The 25,432-nt window shown below is 47.8% G+C and overlaps 1 protein-coding gene across 1 annotated transcript in view; it reads left to right on the top strand.

Moving 5' to 3' along the window:
- Positions 1 to 2,690: 2,690 nt before the first annotated feature.
- The window catches only part of F8 (coagulation factor VIII), a 906,500-nt gene continuing 883,758 nt past the window's right edge, over positions 2,691 to 25,432 (top strand). The window contains exon 1 of the mRNA XM_069648978.1: positions 2,691 to 3,340. Coding sequence (XP_069505079.1) covers positions 3,192 to 3,340 — 149 coding nt within the window. The 5' untranslated portion in view covers positions 2,691 to 3,191. The remainder of the gene's footprint in view (positions 3,341 to 25,432) is intronic.

Here is a 25,432-nt window from a genome sequence, read left to right as displayed (position 1 = left end):
TCTGCGGCATGGACTCCAGAGGCGCACAAGCAGGCCCTAGCAGTGTGGAGTGTCTGCAGCATGGTCTCCAGAGGCACTGAAGCTGGCCCTAGCAGTGTGGAGTGTCTGCAGCATGGTCTTCAGAGGCACTGAAGCTGGCCCTAGCAGTGTGGAGTGTCTGCGGCATGGACTCCAGAGGCGCGCAAGCAGGCCCTAGCAGTGTGGAGTGTTTGCGGCATGGTCTCCAGAGGCACTGAAGCTGGCCCTAGCAGTGTGGAGTGTCTGCAGCATGGTCTCCAGAGGCACTGAAGCTGGCCCTAGCAGTGTGGACTGTCTGCGGCATGGACTCCAGAGGCGCGCAAGCAGGCCCTAGCAGTGTGGAGTGTCTGCGGCATGGACTCCAGAGGCTCTCAAGCTGGCCCTAGCAGTGTGGAGTGTCTGCGGCATGGACTCCAGAGGCGTGCAAGCTGGCCCTTGCAGTGTGGAGTGTCTGCGGCATGGACTCCAGAGGCGTGCAAGCTGGCCCTTGCAGTGTGGAGTGTCTGCAGCATGGACTCCAGAGGCACTGAAGCTGGCCCTAGCAGTGTGGAGTGTCTGCGGCATGGACTCCAGAGGCACGGAAGCTGGCCCTAGCAGTGTGGAGTGTCTGCGGCATGGACTCCAGAGGCGTGCAAGCAGGCCCTAGCAGTGTGGAGTGTCTGCGGCATGGACTCCAGAGGCGCTCAAGCTGGCCCTAGCAGTGTGGAGTGTGCGACATGGACTCCAGAGGTGCGCAAGCAGGCCCTAGCAGTGTGGAGTGTCTGCAGCATGGACTCCAGAGGCACTGAAGCTGGCCCTAGCAGTGTGGAGTGTCTGCGGCATGGACTCCAGAGGCGTGCGAGCTGGCCCTTGCAGTGTGGAGGCTTCCACCACCAGGTGTGCCTTCTGGACACACTCTTTGTATCAGGGGAGAGAACTGCTTTTGCCAAGGCAGCCGACAGATGTGTCGGTGCTAAGAGTTGGGTGTGATGTGTGGGGCAAACAAGCGGTAGGTGGCAAAGGAAGGGAAGACCCGATGCAGTTGATTAAACTATTATTAAATACTGTAAATTAGAGGCAGGTATAATTCACAGTAAGTGCTGAGGTGGCTGATCTCCACAGGGAAAGATTGCAATGTCCTGGTGAGGTAGGATTGCATTAATGTTGCAGAGTTTATTTGACCCCTAAGCGGTAAGTGACATTATCAGGGAAAACAAGTTGTAGAGCCCACTCTTGAGGGCCAGGTACAATAAATTGTGACATATATATATATACACACATCATGCTATGTTATCTTATATCTGTACAGTGCCTCCTGACATTTGTTGTGGCCCTGAAGTGCTGTAGGAAGGATGTCCCTTCAACAGCCTGTAATTTAAAAAGACCAGAGAAAGGAGCAGAGCAGGGCATGCCCCAGTCTAGGGAGCTGTTCAGAACCGCTCAGAATGGACCGCTCAGAGTGGGAAAGAGGCCTTGTATAATTTTAATGGGTTGTTTATAACGCGCTTAATACCCAGAGGTTTCTAGGCGCGGACCCGGGGATCGAGCCTGTGTTGCTCCACATCTCTTGCTTCCAAGGCGAGCGCATTGCCCCTGAGCTAGCCTCCCAAGCCGAAGCTTCCTCTACACCTCCCAGTGGTATAGAGGCGTTGGAAGCTATAGAATGGGTAAAGAAGAGGCGCAGAGCGTATTGAGGTGTAGAGACTATGCGACAGCTGCCCAAACATTTCCTGGGACTCAGCTGTATGCGATGGGGCGCAGATCTATAGGGGGATAGGCAGCGGGAATAAAACGTATCCGAACCCACAGGGCAACTGTCTACAGTTGAGGGCTCTGCTATACTTACCATCCATACAGCATATGCAGTCACAATCAAATGTAAAGGTAAACTAATAATAATAATAACGATATAAGTAAAAACGTCGTGATCAGATGGGCTCAGTGTTATGCACTGACGTTATTTGTGGCGCTGAAGTGCCACCGATAAGACAAAACGAATTCTTCCAATTTAACACCTGCTAAATTGGGGTGCAAAATCACTATCTCTAAGTATTAAAAGTCATGTTCCTGTGGCATTCCTGTAGCCCTCCTGCCAGACTTGCATCTCTTAAATTCTGCATGGTAGATCGGCAGGGCTCCTGGCAGGGTGTCAAGGAGGGAGACTGTAATGTGCAGGCAGGTACAGTACATTACACCATTGTGACAGGACCTTTCACTGCTACCTGTGTTCCACCCGCGTTCAGTCCAGTGATGTCAGGTCACGAAAGCAGACCGAGCTCCCAGTGATCGAAGTGAGCGGGAACGGTCGGAGCGGTGTTCCACTACTTTTTTTCTGTTTACCATTCCTCTACTTTTTACAACCATATTCCCCATTCTAGCCAGAGGATTGCTGCATTCATGTCCCTGTGCAAGGGTAAAGTTGTAATAGGAGCCTTAGGCTTGGACTATTGCAATGCTGCGGCCGCAACGCCTTCTTGCACTATGATTCGCCTACTCTCTCCCCCGCCGAGACCGCGGTTCCACTACTTTCTTCGGTGCACTTCTACCACTGGGTCTTACAGTCTCGCCCTGACTGATCCAGTGCCAGACGCGTGACTCCGCCCCAGCCCGGCTGGCTTCACGTGCAGCTCGCGGGCTCCAATGCCACATCTTCCCGGTTCCCTATCGCTCTGCAGGCGCCGCTCTCCTTCCTGAAAGGGTTACGCCATCCCAGCGAGCCTCCCGTTTCCTTGCGCGGTTTCCTCTCCTCCTACGGCCCTGGCAGGCCCCAGATCCTGCCCTGCAGGGTGTGGGGTGTGGTGGACGGCAACGCCCCTCTCATATAGCCTTGTGCGTGCGCGCCTTCTCAAGCTCCGGGAGCTGGCAGAGGGGTCACTTATCACAGGAGACCCATCTCTCCGCAGGAGCGCTCGCTGGGTGTACTCTAACACCCCTCGGGTGCACACCCCTCAGGGGGCACTCGCCGCGGGCGCCCTATCATTCCAGGGGTGCCCTCCCCTCTAAAGGAAGAGCTCTCAGGGGGCTTCACCTCGAAGGTGAGAGCACGGAAGAGGTCCTCTCTGGTGGGAAGAAGTAACACAGGGGGGTTACCTTCTGAGCCTTCAGCGGCCCAGACCCTCTCAGGGGGCACGAGGCATGCCTTTGGGACCTTCTACTGCTCCCCACTTGTGCGTCTGAGTCCCGTGACTGCTGGGATGGCGCGGATCCACCTCTGCACCTTCTGGCTCCTGTGCCTCACTCGGATGAGTGCAGCCTTCACCAGGACTCATTTCATCGCTGCCGTGGAGCTGGACTGGGATTACGAGAACCCTGACCTGCTGGCCGCCGTACACAGGACACCCGGGTAAGGAGCCTTGCACTCTTAGATAAGAATGTGGCTGCCCAGGGCACTTCTGTATCAGAAAGACTTCTCACCCTTAGATAAGAAGAGGGCCTCACAGGGCACCTCTGTATCAGACTGACTTCACACCCTTAGATAAGAATGTGGCCGCACGGGGCACCTCTGTATCAGAAAGACTTCTCACACTTAGATAAGAATGTGGCTGCACAGGGCGCCTCTGTATCTGAAAGACTTCACACCATTAGATAAGAATGTGGCCACACAGGGTGCCTCTTTATAAGAGTGACTTCACACCCGTAGATAAGAATGTGGCCGCAAGGGCACCTCTGCATCAGACTGACTTCACACCCTTAGATAAGAATGTGGCCGCACAGGGCACCTCTGCATCAGACTGACTTCACACCCTTAGATAAGAAAGTTGCGGGAGAGGGAACCCCTTAATCAGAAAGACTTCACACCTTTAGATAAGAATGTGGCCGCACATGGCACCTCTGTATCAGAAAGACTTCACACCCCTAGATAAGAATGTGCTGGGAGAGGGAACCTCTTTATCAGACTGACTTCACACCCATAGATAAGAATGTGGCAGGAGAGGGAACCTCTTTATCAGACTGACTTCACACCCTTAGATAAGAATGTGGCCGCACAGAGCACCTCTTTATCAGAAAGACTTCACACCCCTAGATAAGAATGTGGCTGGACAGTGCGCCTCTTTATAAGTGTGACTTCACACCCTTAGATAAGAATGTGGCCACACAGGGTGCCTCTTTATAAGCGTGACTTCACACCCTTAGATAAGAATGTGGCCACACAGGGTGCCTCTTTATAAGTGTAACTTCAGACCCTTAGATAAGAATGTGGCCACACAGGGTGCTTCTTTATAAGTGTGACTTCACACCCTTAGTTAAGAATGTAGCCACACAGGGTGCCTCTTTATAAGAGTGACTTCACACCCCTAGATTAGAATGTGGCCACACAGGGTGCCTCTTTATAAGCGTGACTTCACGCCCTTAGATAAGAATGTGGCCACACAGGGAGCCTCATTATAAGAGTGACTTTACACCCGTAGATAAGAATGTGGCGGGAGAGGGAACCTCTTTATCATAAAGACTTCACACCCTTAGATAAGAATGTGGCTGGAGAGGGAACCTCTTTATCATACTGACTTCACACCCGTAGATAAGAATGTGGCGGGACATGGAACCTCTTTATCAAAAAGACTTCACACCCTTAGATAAAAATGTGGCGGGAGAGGGAACCTCTTTATCAGACTGACTTCACACATGTAGATAAGAATGTGGCGGGACAGGGCACCTCTTTATCAGAAAGACTTCACACATTTAGATAAGAATGTGGCCGAACAGGTCACCTCTGTATGAGAAAGACTTCACACCCTTAGATAAGAATGTGGCCACACAGGGCACCTCTGTATGAGAAAGACTTCACACCCCTAGATAAGAATGTGCCGGGAGAGGGAACCTCTGTATCAGAAAGACTTCACACCCTTAGATAAGAATGTGGCCAGACAGGGTGCCTCTTTATAAGCGTGACTTCACACCCTTAGATAAGAATGTGGCCACACAGGCTGCCTCGTTATAAGTGTGACTTCACACCTTTAGATAAGAATGTGGCCGAACAGGTTACCTCTGTATGAGAAAGACTTCACACCCTTAGATAAGAATGTGGCCACACAGGGTGCCTCTTTATAAGAGTGACTTCACACCCGTAGATAAGAATGTGGCAGGAGAGAGAGGGAACCTCTTTATCAGACTGACTTCACACCCTTAGATATGAATGTGGCCACACAGGGCACCTCTGTATCAGAAAGACTTCACACCCTTAAATAAGAATGTGGCTGGACAGGGTGCCTCTTTATCAGAAAGACTTCACACCTCTATATAAGAATGTGGCTGACAGGGCACCTCTTTATAAGCGTGACTTCACACCCTTAGATAAGAATGTGGCCACACAGGGTGACTCTTTATAAGCTTGACTTCACACCCTTAGATAAGAATGTGGCCACACAGAGTGCCTCTTTATAAGCATGACTTCACACCCTTAGATAAGAATGTGGCCACACAGGGTGCCTCTTTATAAGCGTGACTTCACACCCTTAGAATGGAATGTGGCCACATAAGGTGCCTCTTTATAAGAGTGACTTCACACCCGTAGATAAGAATGTGGACACACAGGGTGCCTCTTTATAAGCGTGACTTCACACCCTTAGATAAGAATGTGGCCACACAGGGTGCCTCTTTATAAGCGTTAATTCACACCCTTAGATAAGAATGTGGCCACTCAGGGTGCCTCTTTATAAGAGTGACTTCACAGGGTGCCTCTTTATAAGAGTGACTTCACACCCATAGATAAGAATGTGGCCACACAGGGTGCCTCTTTATAAGTGTGACTTCACACCCTTAGATAAGAATGTGGCCACACAGGGTGCCTCTTTATAAGCGTGAATTCACACCCTTAGATAGGAATGTGGCCACACAGGGTGCCTCTTTATAAGTGTGAATTCACACCCTTAGATAAGAATGTTGCCACTCAGGGTGCCTCTTTATAAGAGTGACTTCACACCCTTAGATAAGAATGTGGCCACACAGGGTGCCTCTTTATAAGCGTGAATTCACACCCTTAGATAGGAATGTGGCCACACAGGGTGCCTCTTTATAAGTGTGAATTCACACCCTTAGATAAGAATGTTGCCACTCAGGGTGCCTCTTTATAAGAGTGACTTCACACCCTTAGATAAGAATGTGGCCACACAGGGTGCCTCTTTATAAGCGTGAATTCACACCCTTAGATAGGAATGTGGCCACACAGGGTGCCTCTTTATAAGTGTGAATTCACACCCATAGATAAGAATGTGGCCACACAGGGTGCCTCTTTATAAGTGTGACTTCACACCCTTAGATAAGAATGTGGCCACTCAGGGTGCCTCTTTATAAGAGTGACTTCACAGGATGCTTCTATATCAGACTGACTTCACACCCTTAGATAAGAATGTGGCTGGACGGGGCACCTCTTCATAAGAGTGACTTCACACCCTTAGATAAGAATGTGCCAGGAGAGGGAACCTCTTTATCAGACTGACTTCACACCCTTAGATAAGAATGTGGCTGGACGGGGCACCTCTTTATAAGAGTGACTTCACACCCTTACATAAGATTGTGGCGGGAGCGGGAACCTCTTTATCAGACTAACTTCACACCCTTAGATAAGAATGTTCCAGGAGAGGGAACCTCTTTATCAGACTGACTTCACACCCTTAGATAAGAATGTGGCTGGACGGGGCACCTCTTTGTAAGAGTGACTTCACACCCTTGCATAAGAATGTGGCAGGAGAGGGAACCTCTTTATCGGACTGACTTCACTAACTTCGATAGCTATGTGGTTGCACAGGATGCTTCCATATCAGACTGACTTCATGCCCTTAGATAAGAATGTGGCCACACAGGGTGCCTCTTTATAAGAGTGACTTCACACCCATAGATAAGAATGTGGCCACACAGGGTGCCTCTTTATAAGTGTGACTTCACACCCTTAGATAAGAATGTGGCCACACAGGGTGCCTCTTTATAAGCGTTAATTCACACCCTTAGATAAGAATGAGGCCACTCAGGGTGCCTCTTTATAAGAGTGACTTCACAGGGTGCCCCTTTATAAGAGTGACTTCACACCCATAGATAAGAATGTGGCCACACAGGGTGCCTCTTTATAAGTGTGACTTCACACCCTTAGATAAGAATGTGGCCACACAGGGTGCCTCTTTATAAGCGTGAATTCACACCCTTAGATAAGAATGTGGCCACACAGGGTGCCTCTTTATAAGTGTGAATTCACACCCTTAGATAAGAATGTGGCCACTCAGGGTGCCTCTTTATAAGAGTGACTTCACAGGGTGCCTCTTTATAAGAGTGACTTCACACCCATAGATAAGAATGTGGCCACACAGGGTGCCTCTTTATAAGAGTGACTTCACAGGATGCTTCTATATCAGACTGACTTCACACCCTTAGACAAGAATGTTGACACACTGGACATCTCTTTCTGTATGACGTCACACCATTAATTACAATGTGGCCACACAGGGCGCCTCTTTAACAGACTGACTTCATGCTCTTAGATAAGAAGGTGGCTTCACAGGGCACTTTTTCATCAGGCTAACTTCACTCCCTTAAATGATAGTTTATTTATATCGCGCCCATACCCAAGTGTTTCAGGGCGCGACTAAATAAGAATGAGGCTGCGCAGAACGCCTTTTATTGATTCTCCCTTTACGTTTTTGACTCGAAATAACTGTGTACACAATAGCTTTAGCCCACAGATAAGGAATACGGCTGGATATTTATTTGTATGACATTATATCTCCAGCCTGGAAAACAGATAAGCATAATACATGCACGAGAGATCTGTCCTTGCGACCCCTAGACCACTGGACAAAGAGGCCAAGAGCAGATATGTGTGTTGCACCTGAAAAAGGCAGTTGTAAAGAAAGCAGTAATGTCCCCAATGGGGCATTTTCGACGCAATTACGGTGGTGCAATTTGCGTCACGGTAATTGTGCAGAAAATGGAACGAAAGTCGGCAGATTTGCCTCCAGCTCAGGGCTGGATGTAAAGCTGCTGACTTCGAGTTGGGCGGAACCGCAATGCGCCTGTAATAGCATTATTGCCACATTTTTACCGCTCCACCCAACTTGTGATCAGGATCTAAGCGTGCACCTCCACACAGGAAGAGAGCTGCATATGATACACTTATCAGGCAGGCCTGGGACAGTATTATATGGCAAGGCCAAGAACAGTGGCAATACATATCGTGACTTAAACTACATTAGTGGTGGACAATTAGTGTTAATGAGTGGTTAAAGTTTATCTTTAATAGCACAACTACATAATAAAAAAACATATGATTGTTCTCAATCAAAATATTTGTTATGCGTATTGGACAGACTAATTATATTGCACTTATCAGACTGAGCGTGCACCTTCACACAGGAAGAGAGCTGCACATGATAAACCTATCAGAGTGCACACCTTCACACAGGAAGAGAGCTGCACATGATACACCTATCAGAGTGCATACCTTCACACAGGACAGGAAGAGAGCTGCACATGAAACACCTATCAGTATTCATGCCTTCACAAAGGACAGGAAGAGAGCTGCACATGATACACCTATCAGAGTGCACACCTTCACACAGTAAGAGAACTGCACATGATACACCTATCAGAGTGCACACCATCACACAGGAAGAGAGCTACACATGAAACACCTATCAGTATGCACACCTTCACACAGAAAGAGAGCTGCACATGATACACCTATCCGAGTGCATACCTTCACACAGGACAGGAAGAGAGCTGCACATGATACACCTATTAGTATGCATACCTTCACACAGACAGGAAGAGAGCTGCACATGATACACCTATCAGTATGCATACCTTCACACAGAACAGGAAGAGAGCTGCACATGATACACCTATCAGTATGCATACCTTCACACAGGACAGGAAGAGAGCTGCACATGATACACCTATCAGAGTGCACACCTTCACACAGGAAGATAACTGCACATGATACACCTATCAGAGTGCACACCATCACACAGGAAGAGAGATACACATGAAACACCTATCAGTATGCACACCTTCACACAGAAAGAGAGCTGCACATGATACACCTATCAAGTGCATACCTTCACACAGGACAGGAAGAGAGCTGCACATGATACACCTATCAGAGTGCATACCTTCACACAGGACAGGAAGAGAGCTGCACATGATACACCTATCGGAGTGCACACCTTCACACAGGAAGAGAGCTGCACATGATACACCTATCAGAGTGCACACCATCACACAGGAAGAGAGCTACACATGAAACACCTATCAGTATGCACACCTTCACACAGAAAGAGAGCTGCATATGATACACCTATCCGAGTGCATACCTTCACACAGGACAGGAAGAGAGCTGCACATGATACACCTATCAGTATGCATACCTTCACACAGGACAGGAAGAGAGCTGCACAAGATACACCTATAAGAGTGCACACCTTCACACAGGAAGAGAGCTGCACATTATACACTTATCAGGGTGCATACCTTCACACAGGACAGGAAGAGAGCTGCACATGATACAGCTATCAGAGTGCGCACCTTCACACAGGAAGAGAGCTGCACATGATACACCTATCAAAGTGCACACCTTCCCACAGGAAGAGAGCTGCACATGATACACCTATCAGAGTGCATACCTTCACACAGGACAGGAAGAGAGCTGCACATGATACACCTATCAGTATGCATGCCTTCACACAGGACAGGAAGAGAACTGCACATGATACACCTATCAGAGTGCACACCTTCACACAGTAAGAGAACTGCACATGATACACCTATCAGAGTGCATACCTTCACACAGGACAGGAAGAGAGCTGCACATGATACACCTATCAGTATGCATGCCTTCACACAGGACAGGAAGAGAGCTGCACATGAAACACCTATCAGTATTCATGCCTTCACACAGGACAGGAAGAGAGCTGCACATGATACACCTATCAGAGTGCACACCTTCACACAGTAAGAGAACTGCACATGATACACCTATCAGAGTGCACACCATCACACAGGAAGAGAGCTACACATGAAACACCTATCAGTATGCACACCTTCACACAGAAAGAGAGCTGCACATGATACACCTATCCGAGTGCATACCTTCTCACAGGACAGGAAGAGAGCTGCACATGATACACCTATTAGTATGCATACCTTCACACAGGACAGGAAGAGAGCTGCACATGATAACCTATCAGTATGCATACCTTCACACAGGACAGGAAGAGAGCTGCACATGATAACCTATCAGTATGCATACCTTCACACAGGACAGGAAGAGAGCTGCACATGATACACCTATCAGAGTGCACACCTTCACACAGTAAGAGAACTGCACATGATACACCTATCAGAGTGCACACCATCACACAGGAAGAGAGCTACACATGAAACACCTATCAGTATGCACACCTTCACACAGAAAGAGAGCTGCACATGATACACCTATCAGAGTGCACACCTTCACACAGTAAGAGAACTGCACATGATACACCTATCAGAGTGCACACCATCACACAGGAAGAGAGCTACACATGAAACACCTATCAGTATGCACACCTTCACACAGAAAGAGAGCTGCACATGATACACCTATCCGAGTGCATACCTTCTCACAGGACAGGAAGAGAGCTGCACATGATACACCTATTAGTATGCATAACTTCACACAGGACAGGAAGAGAGCTGCACATGATAACCTATCAGTATGCATACCTTCACACAGGACAGGAAGAGAGCTGCACATGATAACCTATCAGTATGCATACCTTCACACAAGACAGGAAGAGAGCTGCACATGATACACCTATCAGAGTGCACACCGTCACACAGTAAGAGAACTGCACATGATACACCTATCAGAGTGCACACCATCACACAGGAAGAGAGCTACACATGAAACACCTATCAGTATGCACACCTTCACACAGAAAGAGAGCTGCACATGATACACCTATCCGAGTGCATACCTTCACACAGGACAGGAAGAGAGCTGCACATGATACACCTATTAGTATGCATACCTTCACACAGACAGGAAGAGAGCTGCACATGATACACCTATCAGTATGCATACCTTCACACAGAACAGGAAGAGAGCTGCACATGATACACCTATCAGTATGCATACCTTCACACAGGACAGGAAGAGAGCTGCACATGATACACCTATCAGAGTGCACACCTTCACACAGGAAGATAACTGCACATGATACACCTATCAGAGTGCACACCATCACACAGGAAGAGAGATACACATGAAACACCTATCAGTATGCACACCTTCACACAGAAAGAGAGCTGCACATGATACACCTATCAAGTGCATACCTTCACACAGGACAGGAAGAGAGCTGCACATGATACACCTATCAGAGTGCATACCTTCACACAGGACAGGAAGAGAGCTGCACATGATACACCTATCGGAGTGCACACCTTCACACAGGAAGAGAGCTGCACATGATACACCTATCAGAGTGCACACCATCACACAGGAAGAGAGCTACACATGAAACACCTATCAGTATGCACACCTTCACACAGAAAGAGAGCTGCATATGATACACCTATCCGAGTGCATACCTTCACACAGGACAGGAAGAGAGCTGCACATGATACACCTATCAGTATGCATACCTTCACACAGGACAGGAAGAGAGCTGCACAAGATACACCTATAAGAGTGCACACCTTCACACAGGAAGAGAGCTGCACATTATACACTTATCAGGGTGCATACCTTCACACAGGACAGGAAGAGAGCTGCACATGATACAGCTATCAGAGTGCGCACCTTCACACAGGAAGAGAGCTGCACATGATACACCTATCAAAGTGCACACCTTCCCACAGGAAGAGAGCTGCACATGATACACCTATCAGAGTGCATACCTTCACACAGGACAGGAAGAGAGCTGCACATGATACACCTATCAGTATGCATGCCTTCACACAGGACAGGAAGAGAACTGCACATGATACACCTATCAGAGTGCACACCTTCACACAGTAAGAGAACTGCACATGATACACCTATCAGAGTGCATACCTTCACACAGGACAGGAAGAGAGCTGCACATGATACACCTATCAGTATGCATGCCTTCACACAGGACAGGAAGAGAGCTGCACATGAAACACCTATCAGTATTCATGCCTTCACACAGGACAGGAAGAGAGCTGCACATGATACACCTATCAGAGTGCACACCTTCACACAGTAAGAGAACTGCACATGATACACCTATCAGAGTGCACACCATCACACAGGAAGAGAGCTACACATGAAACACCTATCAGTATGCACACCTTCACACAGAAAGAGAGCTGCACATGATACACCTATCCGTGTGCATACCTTCTCACAGGACAGGAAGAGAGCTGCACATGATACACCTATTAGTATGCATACCTTCACACAGGACAGGAAGAGAGCTGCACATGATAACCTATCAGTATGCATACCTTCACACAGGACAGGAAGAGAGCTGCACATGATACACCTATCGGTATGCATACCTTCACACAGGACAGGAAGAGAGCTGCACATGATACACCTATCAGAGTGCACACCTTCACACAGGAAGATAACTGCACATGATACACCTATCAGAGTGCACACCATCACACAGGAAGAGAGCTACACATGAAACACCTATCAGTATGCACACCTTCACACAGAAAGAGAGCTGCACATGATACACCTATCGAGTGCATACCTTCACACAGGACAGGAAGAGAGCTGCACATGATACACCTATCAGAGTGCATACCTTCACACAGGACAGGAAGAGAGCTGCACATGATACACCTATCGGAGTGCACACGTTCACACAGGAAGAGAACTGCACATGATACACCTATCAGAGTGCACACCTTCACACAGGAAGAGAGCTGCACATTATACACTTATCAGGGTGCATACCTTCACACAGGACAGGAAGAGAGCTGCACATGATACACCTATCAGAGTGCGCACCTTCCCACAGGAAGAGAGCTGCACATGATACACCTATCAGAGTGCATACCTTCACACAGGACAGGAAGAGAGCTGCACATGATACACCTATCAGTATGCATGTCTTCACACAGGACAGGAAGAGAACTGCACATGATACACCTATCAGAGTACACACCTTCACACAGTAAGAGAACTGCACATGATACAACTATCAGAGTGCATACCTTCACACAGGACAGGAAGAGAGCTGCACATGATACACCTATCAGTATGCATGCCTTCACACAGGACAGGAAGAGAGCTGCACATGATACACCTATCAGAGTGCACACCTTCACACAGTAAGAGAACTGCACATGATACACCTATCAGAGTGGACAGCATCACACAGGAGGAGAGCTACACATGAAACACCTATCAGTATGCACACCTTCACAAGGAACGTGAGTTGCACATGATACACCTATCTGAGTGCATACCTTCACACAGGACAGGAAGAAAGCTGCACATGATACACCTATCAGTATGCATACCTTCACACAGGACAGGAAGAGAGCTGCACATGATAACCTATCAGTATGCATACCTTCACACAGGACAGGAAGAGAGCTGCACATGATACACCTATCAGTATGCATACCTTCACACAGGACAGGAAGAGAGCTGCACATGATACACCTATCAGAGTGCACACCTTCACACAGGAAGAGAACTGCACATGATACACCTATCAGAGTGCACACCATCACACAGGAAGAGAGCTACACATGAAACACCTATCAGTATGCACACCTTCACACAGAAAGAGAGCTGCACATGATACACCTATCCGAGTGCATACCTTCACACAGGACAGGAAGAGAGCTGCACATGATATACCTATCAGAGTGCATACCTTCACACAGGACAGGAAGAGAGCTGCACATGATACACCTATCAGAGTGCACACCTTCACACAGGAAGAGAACTGCACATGATACACTTATCAGAGTGCGCACCTTCACACATGAAGAGAGCTGCACATGATACACCTATCAGAGTGCGCACCTTCCCACAGGAAGAGAGCTGCACATGATACACCTATCAGAGTGCATACCTTCACACAGGATAGGAAGAGAGCTGCACATGATACACCTATCAGAGTGCATACCTTCACACAGGACAGGAAGAGAGCTGCACATGATACACCTTTCAGTATGCATGCCTTCACACAGGACAGGAAGAGAGCTGCACATGATACATCTATCAGAGTGCACACCTTCACACAGTAAGGGAACTGCACATGATACACCTATCAGAGTGCACACCATCACACAGGAAGAGAGCTACACATGAAACACCTATCAGTATGCACACCTTCACACAGAAAGAGAGCTGCACATGATACACCTATCGGAGTGCACACCTTCACACACAGGAAGAGAACTGCACATGATACACCTATCAGAGTGCACACCTTCACACAGGAAGAGAGCTGCACATTATACACTTATCAGGGTGCATACCTTTACACAGGACAGGAAGAGAGCTGCACATGATACACCTATCAGAGTGCATACCTTCACACAGGACAGGAAGAGAGCTGCACATGATACACCTATCAGTATGCATGCCTTCACACAGGACAGGAAGAGAACTGCACATGATACACCTATCAGAGTGCACACCTTCACACAGTAAGAGAACTGCGCATGATACACCTATCAGAGTGCATACCTTCACACGGGACAGGAAGAGAGCTGCACATGATACACCTATCAGTATGCATGCCTTCACACAGGACAGGAAGAGAGCTGCACATGATACACCTATCAGAGTGCACACCTTCACACAGTAAGAGAACTGCACATGATACACCTATCAGAGTGCACAGCATCACACAGGAGGAGAGCTACACATGAAACACCTATCAGTATGCACACCTTCACACAGAAAGAGAGTTGCACATGATACACCTATCTGAGTGCATACCTTCACACAGGACAGGAAGAGAGCTGCACATGATAAACCTATCAGTATGCATACCTTCACACAGGACAGGAAGAGAGCTGCACATGATAACCTATCAGTATGCATACCTTCACACAGGACAGGAAGAGAGCTGCACATGATACACCTATCGGAGTGCACACCTTCACACAGGAAGAGAACTGCACATGATACACCTATCAGAGTGCACACCTTCACACAGGAAGAGAGCTGCACATTATACACTTATCAGGGTGCATACCTTACACAGGACAGGAAGAGAGCTGCACATGATACACCTATCAGAGTGCGCACCTTTCCACAGGAAGAGAGCTGCACATGATACACCTATCAGAGTGCATACCTTCACACAGGACAGGAAGAGAGCTGCACATGATACACCTATCAGTATGCATGCCTTCACACAGGACAGGAAGAGAACTGCACATGATACACCTATCAGAGTGCACACCTTCACACAGTAAGAGAACTGCACATGATACACCTATCAGAGTGGATACCTTCACACAGGACAGGAAGAGAGCTGCACATGATACACCTATCAGTATGCATGCCTTCACACAGGACAGGAAGAGAGCTGCACATGAAACACCTATCAGTATTCATGCCTTCACACAGGACAGGAAGAGAGCTGCACATGATACACCTATCAGAGTGCACACCTTCACACAGTAAGAGAACTGCACATGATACACCTATCAGAGTGCACACCATCACACAGGAAGAGAGCTGCACATTATACACTTATCAGGGTGCATACCTTTACACAGGACAGGAAGAGAGCTGCACATGATACACCTATCAGAGTGCGCACCTTCCCACAGGAAGAGAGCTGCACATGATACACCTATCAGAGTGCATACCTTCACACAGGACAGGAAGAGAGCTGCACATGATACACCTATCAGTATGCATGCCTTCACACAGGACAGGAAGAGAACTGCACATGATACACCTATCAGAGTGCACACCTTCACACAGTAAGAGAACTGCGCATGATACACCTATCAGAGTGCATACCTTCACACGGGACAGGAAGAGAGCTGCACATGATACACCTATCAGTATGCATGCCTTCACACAGGACAGGAAGAGAGCTGCACATGATACACCTATCAGAGTGCACACCTTCACACAGTAAGAGAACTGCACATGATACACCTATCAGAGTGCACAGCATCACACAGGAGGAGAGCTACACATGAAACACCTATCAGTATGCACACCTTCACACAGAAAGAGAGTTGCACATGATACACCTATCTGAGTGCATACCTTCACACAGGACAGGAAGAGAGCTGCACATGATAAACCTATCAGTATGCATACCTTCACACAGGACAGGAAGAGAGCTGCACATGATAACCTATCAGTATGCATACCTTCACACAGGACAGGAAGAGAGCTGCACATGATACACCTATCGGAGTGCACACCTTCACACAGGAAGAGAACTGCACATGATACACCTCTCAGAGTGCACACCTTCACACAGGAAGAGAGCTGCACATTATACACTTATCAGGGTGCATACCTTACACAGGACAGGAAGAGAGCTGCACATGATACACCTATCAGAGTGCGCACCTTTCCACAGGAAGAGAGCTGCACATGATACACCTATCAGAGTGCATACCTTCACACAGGACAGGAAGAGAGCTGCACATGATACACCTATCAGTATGCATGCCTTCACACAGGACAGGAAGAGAACTGCACATGATACACCTATCAGAGTGCACACCTTCACACAGTAAGAGAACTGCACATGATACACCTATCAGAGTGCACAGCATCACACAGGAGGAAAGCTACACATGAAACACCTATCAGTATGCACACCTTCACACAGAAAGAGAGTTGCACATGATACACCTATCTGAGTGCATACCTTCACACAGGACAGGAAGAGAGCTGCACATGATACACCTATCAGTATGCATACCGTCACACAGGACAGGAAGAGAGCTGCACATGATAACCTATCAGTATGCATACCTTCACACAGGACAGGAAGAGAGCTGCACATGATACACCTATCAATATGCATACCTTCACAGAGGACAGGAAGAGAGCTGCACATGATACACCTATCAGAGTGCACACCTTCACACAGGAAGAGAACTGCACATGATACACCTATCAGAGTGCACACCATCACACAGGAAGAGAGCTACACATGAAACACCTATCAGAGTGCGCACCTTCCCACAGGAAGAGAGCTGCACATGATACACCTATCCGAGTGCATACCTTCACACAGGACAGGAAGAGAGCTGCACATGATACATCTATCAGAGTGCATAACTTCACACAGGACAGGAAGAGAGCTGCACATGATACACCTATCAGAGTGCACACCTTCACACAGGAAGAGAGCTGCACATTATACACTTATCAGGGTGCATACCTTCACACAGGACAGGAAGAGAGCTGCACATGACACACCTATCAGAGTGCGCACCTTCCCACAGGAAGAGAGCTGCACATGATACACCTTTCAGAGTGCATACCTTCACACAGGACAGGAAGAGAGCTGCACATGATACACCTATCAGTATGCATGCCTTCACACAGGACAGGAAGAGAACTGCACATGATACACCTATCAGAGTGCACACCTTCACACAGTAAGAGAACTGCGCATGATACACCTATCAGAGTGCATACCTTCACACGGGACAGGAAGAGAGCTGCACATGATACACCTATCAGTATGCATGCCTTCACACAGGACAGGAAGAGAGCTGCACATGATACACCTATCAGAGTGCACACCTTCACACAGTAAGAGAACTGCACATGATACACCTATCAGAGTGCACAGCATCACACAGGAGGAGAGCTACACATGAAACACCTATCAGTATGCACACCTTCACACAGAAAGAGAGTTGCACATGATACACCTATCTGAGTGCATACCTTCACACAGGACAGGAAGAGAGCTGCACATGATAACCTATCAGTATGCATACCTTCACACAGGACAGGAAGAGAGCTGCACATGATACACCTATCGGAGTGCACACCTTCACACAGGAAGAGAACTGCACATGATACACCTATCAGAGTGCACACCTTCACACAGGAAGAGAGCTGCACATTATACACTTATCAGGGTGCATACCTTACACAGGACAGGAAGAGAGCTGCACATGATACACCTATCAGAGTGCGCACCTTTCCACAGGAAGAGAGCTGCACATGATACACCTATCAGAGTGCATACCTTCACACAGGACAGGAAGAGAGCTGCACATGATACACCTATCAGTATGCATGCCTTCACACAGGACAGGAAGAGAACTGCACATGATACACCTATCAGAGTGCACACCTTCACACAGTAAGAGAACTGCACATGATACACCTATCAGAGTGCACAGCATCACACAGGAGGAAAGCTACACATGAAACACCTATCAGTATGCACACCTTCACACAGAAAGAGAGTTGCACATGATACACCTATCTGAGTGCATACCTTCACACAGGACAGGAAGAGAGCTGCACATGATACACCTATCAGTATGCATACCGTCACACAGGACAGGAAGAGAGCTGCACATGATAACCTATCAGTATGCATACCTCCACACAGGACAGGAAGAGAGCTGCACATGATACACCTATCAATATGCATACCTTCACAGAGGACAGGAAGAGAGCTGCACATGATACAACTTTCAGAGTGCACACCTTCACACAGGAAGAGAACTGCACATGATACACCTATCAGAGTGCACACCATCACACAGGAAGAGAGCTACACATGAAACACCTATCAGAGTGCGCACCTTCCCACAGGAAGAGAGCTGCACATGATACACCTATCCGAGTGCATACCTTCACACAGGACAGGAAGAGAGCTGCACATGATACACCTATCAGAGTGCATAACTTCACACAGGACAGGAAGAGAGCTGCACATGATACACCTATCAGTATGCATGCCTTCACACAGGACAGGAAGAGAGCTGCACATGATACACCTATCAGAGTGCACACCATCACACAGGAAGAGAGCTACACATGACACACCTATCAGTATGCACACCTTCACACAGAAAGAGAGCTGCACATGATACACCTATCCGAGTGCATACCTTCACACAGGACAGGAAGAGTGCTGCACATGATACACCTATCAGTATGCATACCTTCACACAGGACAGGAAGAGAGCTGCACATGATACACCTATCAGAGTGCATACCTTCACACAGGACAGGAAGAGAGCTGCACATGATACACCTATCAGTATGCATGTCTTCACACAGGACAGGAAGAGAACTGCACATGATACACCTATCAGAGTACACACCTTCACACAGTAAGAGAACTGCACATGATACAACTATCAGAGTGCATACCTTCACACAGGACAGGAAGAGAGCTGCACATGATACACCTATCAGTATGCATGCCTTCACACAGGACAGGAAGAGAGCTGCACATGATACACCTATCAGAGTGCACACCTTCACACAGTAAGAGAACTGCACATGATACACCTATCAGAGTGGACAGCATCACACAGGAGGAGAGCTACACATGAAACACCTATCAGTATGCACACCTTCACAAGGAACGTGAGTTGCACATGATACACCTATCTGAGTGCATACCTTCACACAGGACAGGAAGAAAGCTGCACATGATACACCTATCAGTATGCATACCTTCACACAGGACAGGAAGAGAGCTGCACATGATAACCTATCAGTATGCATACCTTCACACAGGACAGGAAGAGAGCTGCACATGATACACCTATCAGTATGCATACCTTCACACAGGACAGGAAGAGAGCTGCACATGATACACCTATCAGAGTGCACACCTTCACACAGGAAGAGAACTGCACATGATACACCTATCAGAGTGCACACCATCACACAGGAAGAGAGCTACACATGAAACACCTATCAGTATGCACACCTTCACACAGAAAGAGAGCTGCACATGATACACCTATCCGAGTGCATACCTTCACACAGGACAGGAAGAGAGCTGCACATGATATACCTATCAGAGTGCATACCTTCACACAGGACAGGAAGAGAGCTGCACATGATACACCTATCAGAGTGCACACCTTCACACAGGAAGAGAACTGCACATGATACACTTATCAGAGTGCGCACCTTCACACATGAAGAGAGCTGCACATGATACACCTATCAGAGTGCGCACCTTCCCACAGGAAGAGAGCTGCACATGATACACCTATCAGAGTGCATACCTTCACACAGGATAGGAAGAGAGCTGCACATGATACACCTATCAGAGTGCATACCTTCACACAGGACAGGAAGAGAGCTGCACATGATACACCTTTCAGTATGCATGCCTTCACACAGGACAGGAAGAGAGCTGCACATGATACATCTATCAGAGTGCACACCTTCACACAGTAAGGGAACTGCACATGATACACCTATCAGAGTGCACACCATCACACAGGAAGAGAGCTACACATGAAACACCTATCAGTATGCACACCTTCACACAGAAAGAGAGCTGCACATGATACACCTATCGGAGTGCACACCTTCACACACAGGAAGAGAACTGCACATGATACACCTATCAGAGTGCACACCTTCACACAGGAAGAGAGCTGCACATTATACACTTATCAGGGTGCATACCTTTACACAGGACAGGAAGAGAGCTGCACATGATACACCTATCAGAGTGCATACCTTCACACAGGACAGGAAGAGAGCTGCACATGATACACCTATCAGTATGCATGCCTTCACACAGGACAGGAAGAGAACTGCACATGATACACCTATCAGAGTGCACACCTTCACACAGTAAGAGAACTGCGCATGATACACCTATCAGAGTGCATACCTTCACACGGGACAGGAAGAGAGCTGCACATGATACACCTATCAGTATGCATGCCTTCACACAGGACAGGAAGAGAGCTGCACATGATACACCTATCAGAGTGCACACCTTCACACAGTAAGAGAACTGCACATGATACACCTATCAGAGTGCACAGCATCACACAGGAGGAGAGCTACACATGAAACACCTATCAGTATGCACACCTTCACACAGAAAGAGAGTTGCACATGATACACCTATCTGAGTGCATACCTTCACACAGGACAGGAAGAGAGCTGCACATGATAAACCTATCAGTATGCATACCTTCACACAGGACAGGAAGAGAGCTGCACATGATAACCTATCAGTATGCATACCTTCACACAGGACAGGAAGAGAGCTGCACATGATACACCTATCGGAGTGCACACCTTCACACAGGAAGAGAACTGCACATGATACACCTATCAGAGTGCACACCTTCACACAGGAAGAGAGCTGCACATTATACACTTATCAGGGTGCATACCTTACACAGGACAGGAAGAGAGCTGCACATGATACACCTATCAGAGTGCGCACCTTTCCACAGGAAGAGAGCTGCACATGATACACCTATCAGAGTGCATACCTTCACACAGGACAGGAAGAGAGCTGCACATGATACACCTATCAGTATGCATGCCTTCACACAGGACAGGAAGAGAACTGCACATGATACACCTATCAGAGTGCACACCTTCACACAGTAAGAGAACTGCACATGATACACCTATCAGAGTGGATACCTTCACACAGGACAGGAAGAGAGCTGCACATGATACACCTATCAGTATGCATGCCTTCACACAGGACAGGAAGAGAGCTGCACATGAAACACCTATCAGTATTCATGCCTTCACACAGGACAGGAAGAGAGCTGCACATGATACACCTATCAGAGTGCACACCTTCACACAGTAAGAGAACTGCACATGATACACCTATCAGAGTGCACACCATCACACAGGAAGAGAGCTGCACATTATACACTTATCAGGGTGCATACCTTTACACAGGACAGGAAGAGAGCTGCACATGATACACCTATCAGAGTGCGCACCTTCCCACAGGAAGAGAGCTGCACATGATACACCTATCAGAGTGCATACCTTCACACAGGACAGGAAGAGAGCTGCACATGATACACCTATCAGTATGCATGCCTTCACACAGGACAGGAAGAGAACTGCACATGATACACCTATCAGAGTGCACACCTTCACACAGTAAGAGAACTGCGCATGATACACCTATCAGAGTGCATACCTTCACACGGGACAGGAAGAGAGCTGCACATGATACACCTATCAGTATGCATGCCTTCACACAGGACAGGAAGAGAGCTGCACATGATACACCTATCAGAGTGCACACCTTCACACAGTAAGAGAACTGCACATGATACACCTATCAGAGTGCACAGCATCACACAGGAGGAGAGCTACACATGAAACACCTATCAGTATGCACACCTTCACACAGAAAGAGAGTTGCACATGATACACCTATCTGAGTGCATACCTTCACACAGGACAGGAAGAGAGCTGCACATGATAAACCTATCAGTATGCATACCTTCACACAGGACAGGAAGAGAGCTGCACATGATAACCTATCAGTATGCATACCTTCACACAGGACAGGAAGAGAGCTGCACATGATACACCTATCGGAGTGCACACCTTCACACAGGAAGAGAACTGCACATGATACACCTATCAGAGTGCACACCTTCACACAGGAAGAGAGCTGCACATTATACACTTATCAGGGTGCATACCTTACACAGGACAGGAAGAGAGCTGCACATGATACACCTATCAGAGTGCGCACCTTTCCACAGGAAGAGAGCTGCACATGATACACCTATCAGAGTGCATACCTTCACACAGGACAGGAAGAGAGCTGCACATGATACACCTATCAGTATGCATGCCTTCACACAGGACAGGAAGAGAACTGCACATGATACACCTATCAGAGTGCACACCTTCACACAGTAAGAGAACTGCACATGATACACCTATCAGAGTGCACAGCATCACACAGGAGGAAAGCTACACATGAAACACCTATCAGTATGCACACCTTCACACAGAAAGAGAGTTGCACATGATACACCTATCTGAGTGCATACCTTCACACAGGACAGGAAGAGAGCTGCACATGATACACCTATCAGTATGCATACCGTCACACAGGACAGGAAGAGAGCTGCACATGATAACCTATCAGTATGCATACCTTCACACAGGACAGGAAGAGAGCTGCACATGATACACCTATCAATATGCATACCTTCACAGAGGACAGGAAGAGAGCTGCACATGATACACCTATCAGAGTGCACACCTTCACACAGGAAGAGAACTGCACATGATACACCTATCAGAGTGCACACCATCACACAGGAAGAGAGCTACACATGAAACACCTATCAGAGTGCGCACCTTCCCACAGGAAGAGAGCTGCACATGATACACCTATCCGAGTGCATACCTTCACACAGGACAGGAAGAGAGCTGCACATGATACATCTATCAGAGTGCATAACTTCACACAGGACAGGAAGAGAGCTGCACATGATACACCTATCAGAGTGCACACCTTCACACAGGAAGAGAGCTGCACATTATACACTTATCAGGGTGCATACCTTCACACAGGACAGGAAGAGAGCTGCACATGACACACCTATCAGAGTGCGCACCTTCCCACAGGAAGAGAGCTGCACATGATACACCTTTCAGAGTGCATACCTTCACACAGGACAGGAAGAGAGCTGCACATGATACACCTATCAGTATGCATGCCTTCACACAGGACAGGAAGAGAACTGCACATGATACACCTATCAGAGTGCACACCTTCACACAGTAAGAGAACTGCGCATGATACACCTATCAGAGTGCATACCTTCACACGGGACAGGAAGAGAGCTGCACATGATACACCTATCAGTATGCATGCCTTCACACAGGACAGGAAGAGAGCTGCACATGATACACCTATCAGAGTGCACACCTTCACACAGTAAGAGAACTGCACATGATACACCTATCAGAGTGCACAGCATCACACAGGAGGAGAGCTACACATGAAACACCTATCAGTATGCACACCTTCACACAGAAAGAGAGTTGCACATGATACACCTATCTGAGTGCATACCTTCACACAGGACAGGAAGAGAGCTGCACATGATAACCTATCAGTATGCATACCTTCACACAGGACAGGAAGAGAGCTGCACATGATACACCTATCGGAGTGCACACCTTCACACAGGAAGAGAACTGCACATGATACACCTATCAGAGTGCACACCTTCACACAGGAAGAGAGCTGCACATTATACACTTATCAGGGTGCATACCTTACACAGGACAGGAAGAGAGCTGCACATGATACACCTATCAGAGTGCGCACCTTTCCACAGGAAGAGAGCTGCACATGATACACCTATCAGAGTGCATACCTTCACACAGGACAGGAAGAGAGCTGCACATGATACACCTATCAGTATGCATGCCTTCACACAGGACAGGAAGAGAACTGCACATGATACACCTATCAGAGTGCACACCTTCACACAGTAAGAGAACTGCACATGATACACCTATCAGAGTGCACAGCATCACACAGGAGGAAAGCTACACATGAAACACCTATCAGTATGCACACCTTCACACAGAAAGAGAGTTGCACATGATACACCTATCTGAGTGCATACCTTCACACAGGACAGGAAGAGAGCTGCACATGATACACCTATCAGTATGCATACCGTCACACAGGACAGGAAGAGAGCTGCACATGATAACCTATCAGTATGCATACCTCCACACAGGACAGGAAGAGAGCTGCACATGATACACCTATCAATATGCATACCTTCACAGAGGACAGGAAGAGAGCTGCACATGATACAACTTTCAGAGTGCACACCTTCACACAGGAAGAGAACTGCACATGATACACCTATCAGAGTGCACACCATCACACAGGAAGAGAGCTACACATGAAACACCTATCAGAGTGCGCACCTTCCCACAGGAAGAGAGCTGCACATGATACACCTATCCGAGTGCATACCTTCACACAGGACAGGAAGAGAGCTGCACATGATACACCTATCAGAGTGCATAACTTCACACAGGACAGGAAGAGAGCTGCACATGATACACCTATCAGTATGCATGCCTTCACACAGGACAGGAAGAGAGCTGCACATGATACACCTATCAGAGTGCACACCATCACACAGGAAGAGAGCTACACATGACACACCTATCAGTATGCACACCTTCACACAGAAAGAGAGCTGCACATGATACACCTATCCGAGTGCATACCTTCACACAGGACAGGAAGAGTGCTGCACATGATACACCTATCAGTATGCATACCTTCACACAGGACAGGAAGAGAGCTGCACATGATACACCTATCAGAGTGCACACCTTCACACAGGAAGAGAACTGCACATGATACACCTATCAGAGTGCACACCATCACACAGGAAGAGAGCTACACATGAAACACCTATCAGAGGGCACACCTTCACACCAGAAGAGAACTGCACATGATACACCTATCAGAGTGCACACCATCAC

This window comes from Ambystoma mexicanum, chromosome 2q (genome assembly GCF_040938575.1).
Source record: "Ambystoma mexicanum isolate Mex_15411 chromosome 2q, UKY_AmexF1_1, whole genome shotgun sequence".
Lineage (NCBI taxonomy): Eukaryota > Metazoa > Chordata > Amphibia > Caudata > Ambystomatidae > Ambystoma > Ambystoma mexicanum.
The sequence above is the reverse complement of the archived record's forward strand: the minus strand, read 5'-3'. Positions and strand labels throughout refer to the sequence as shown.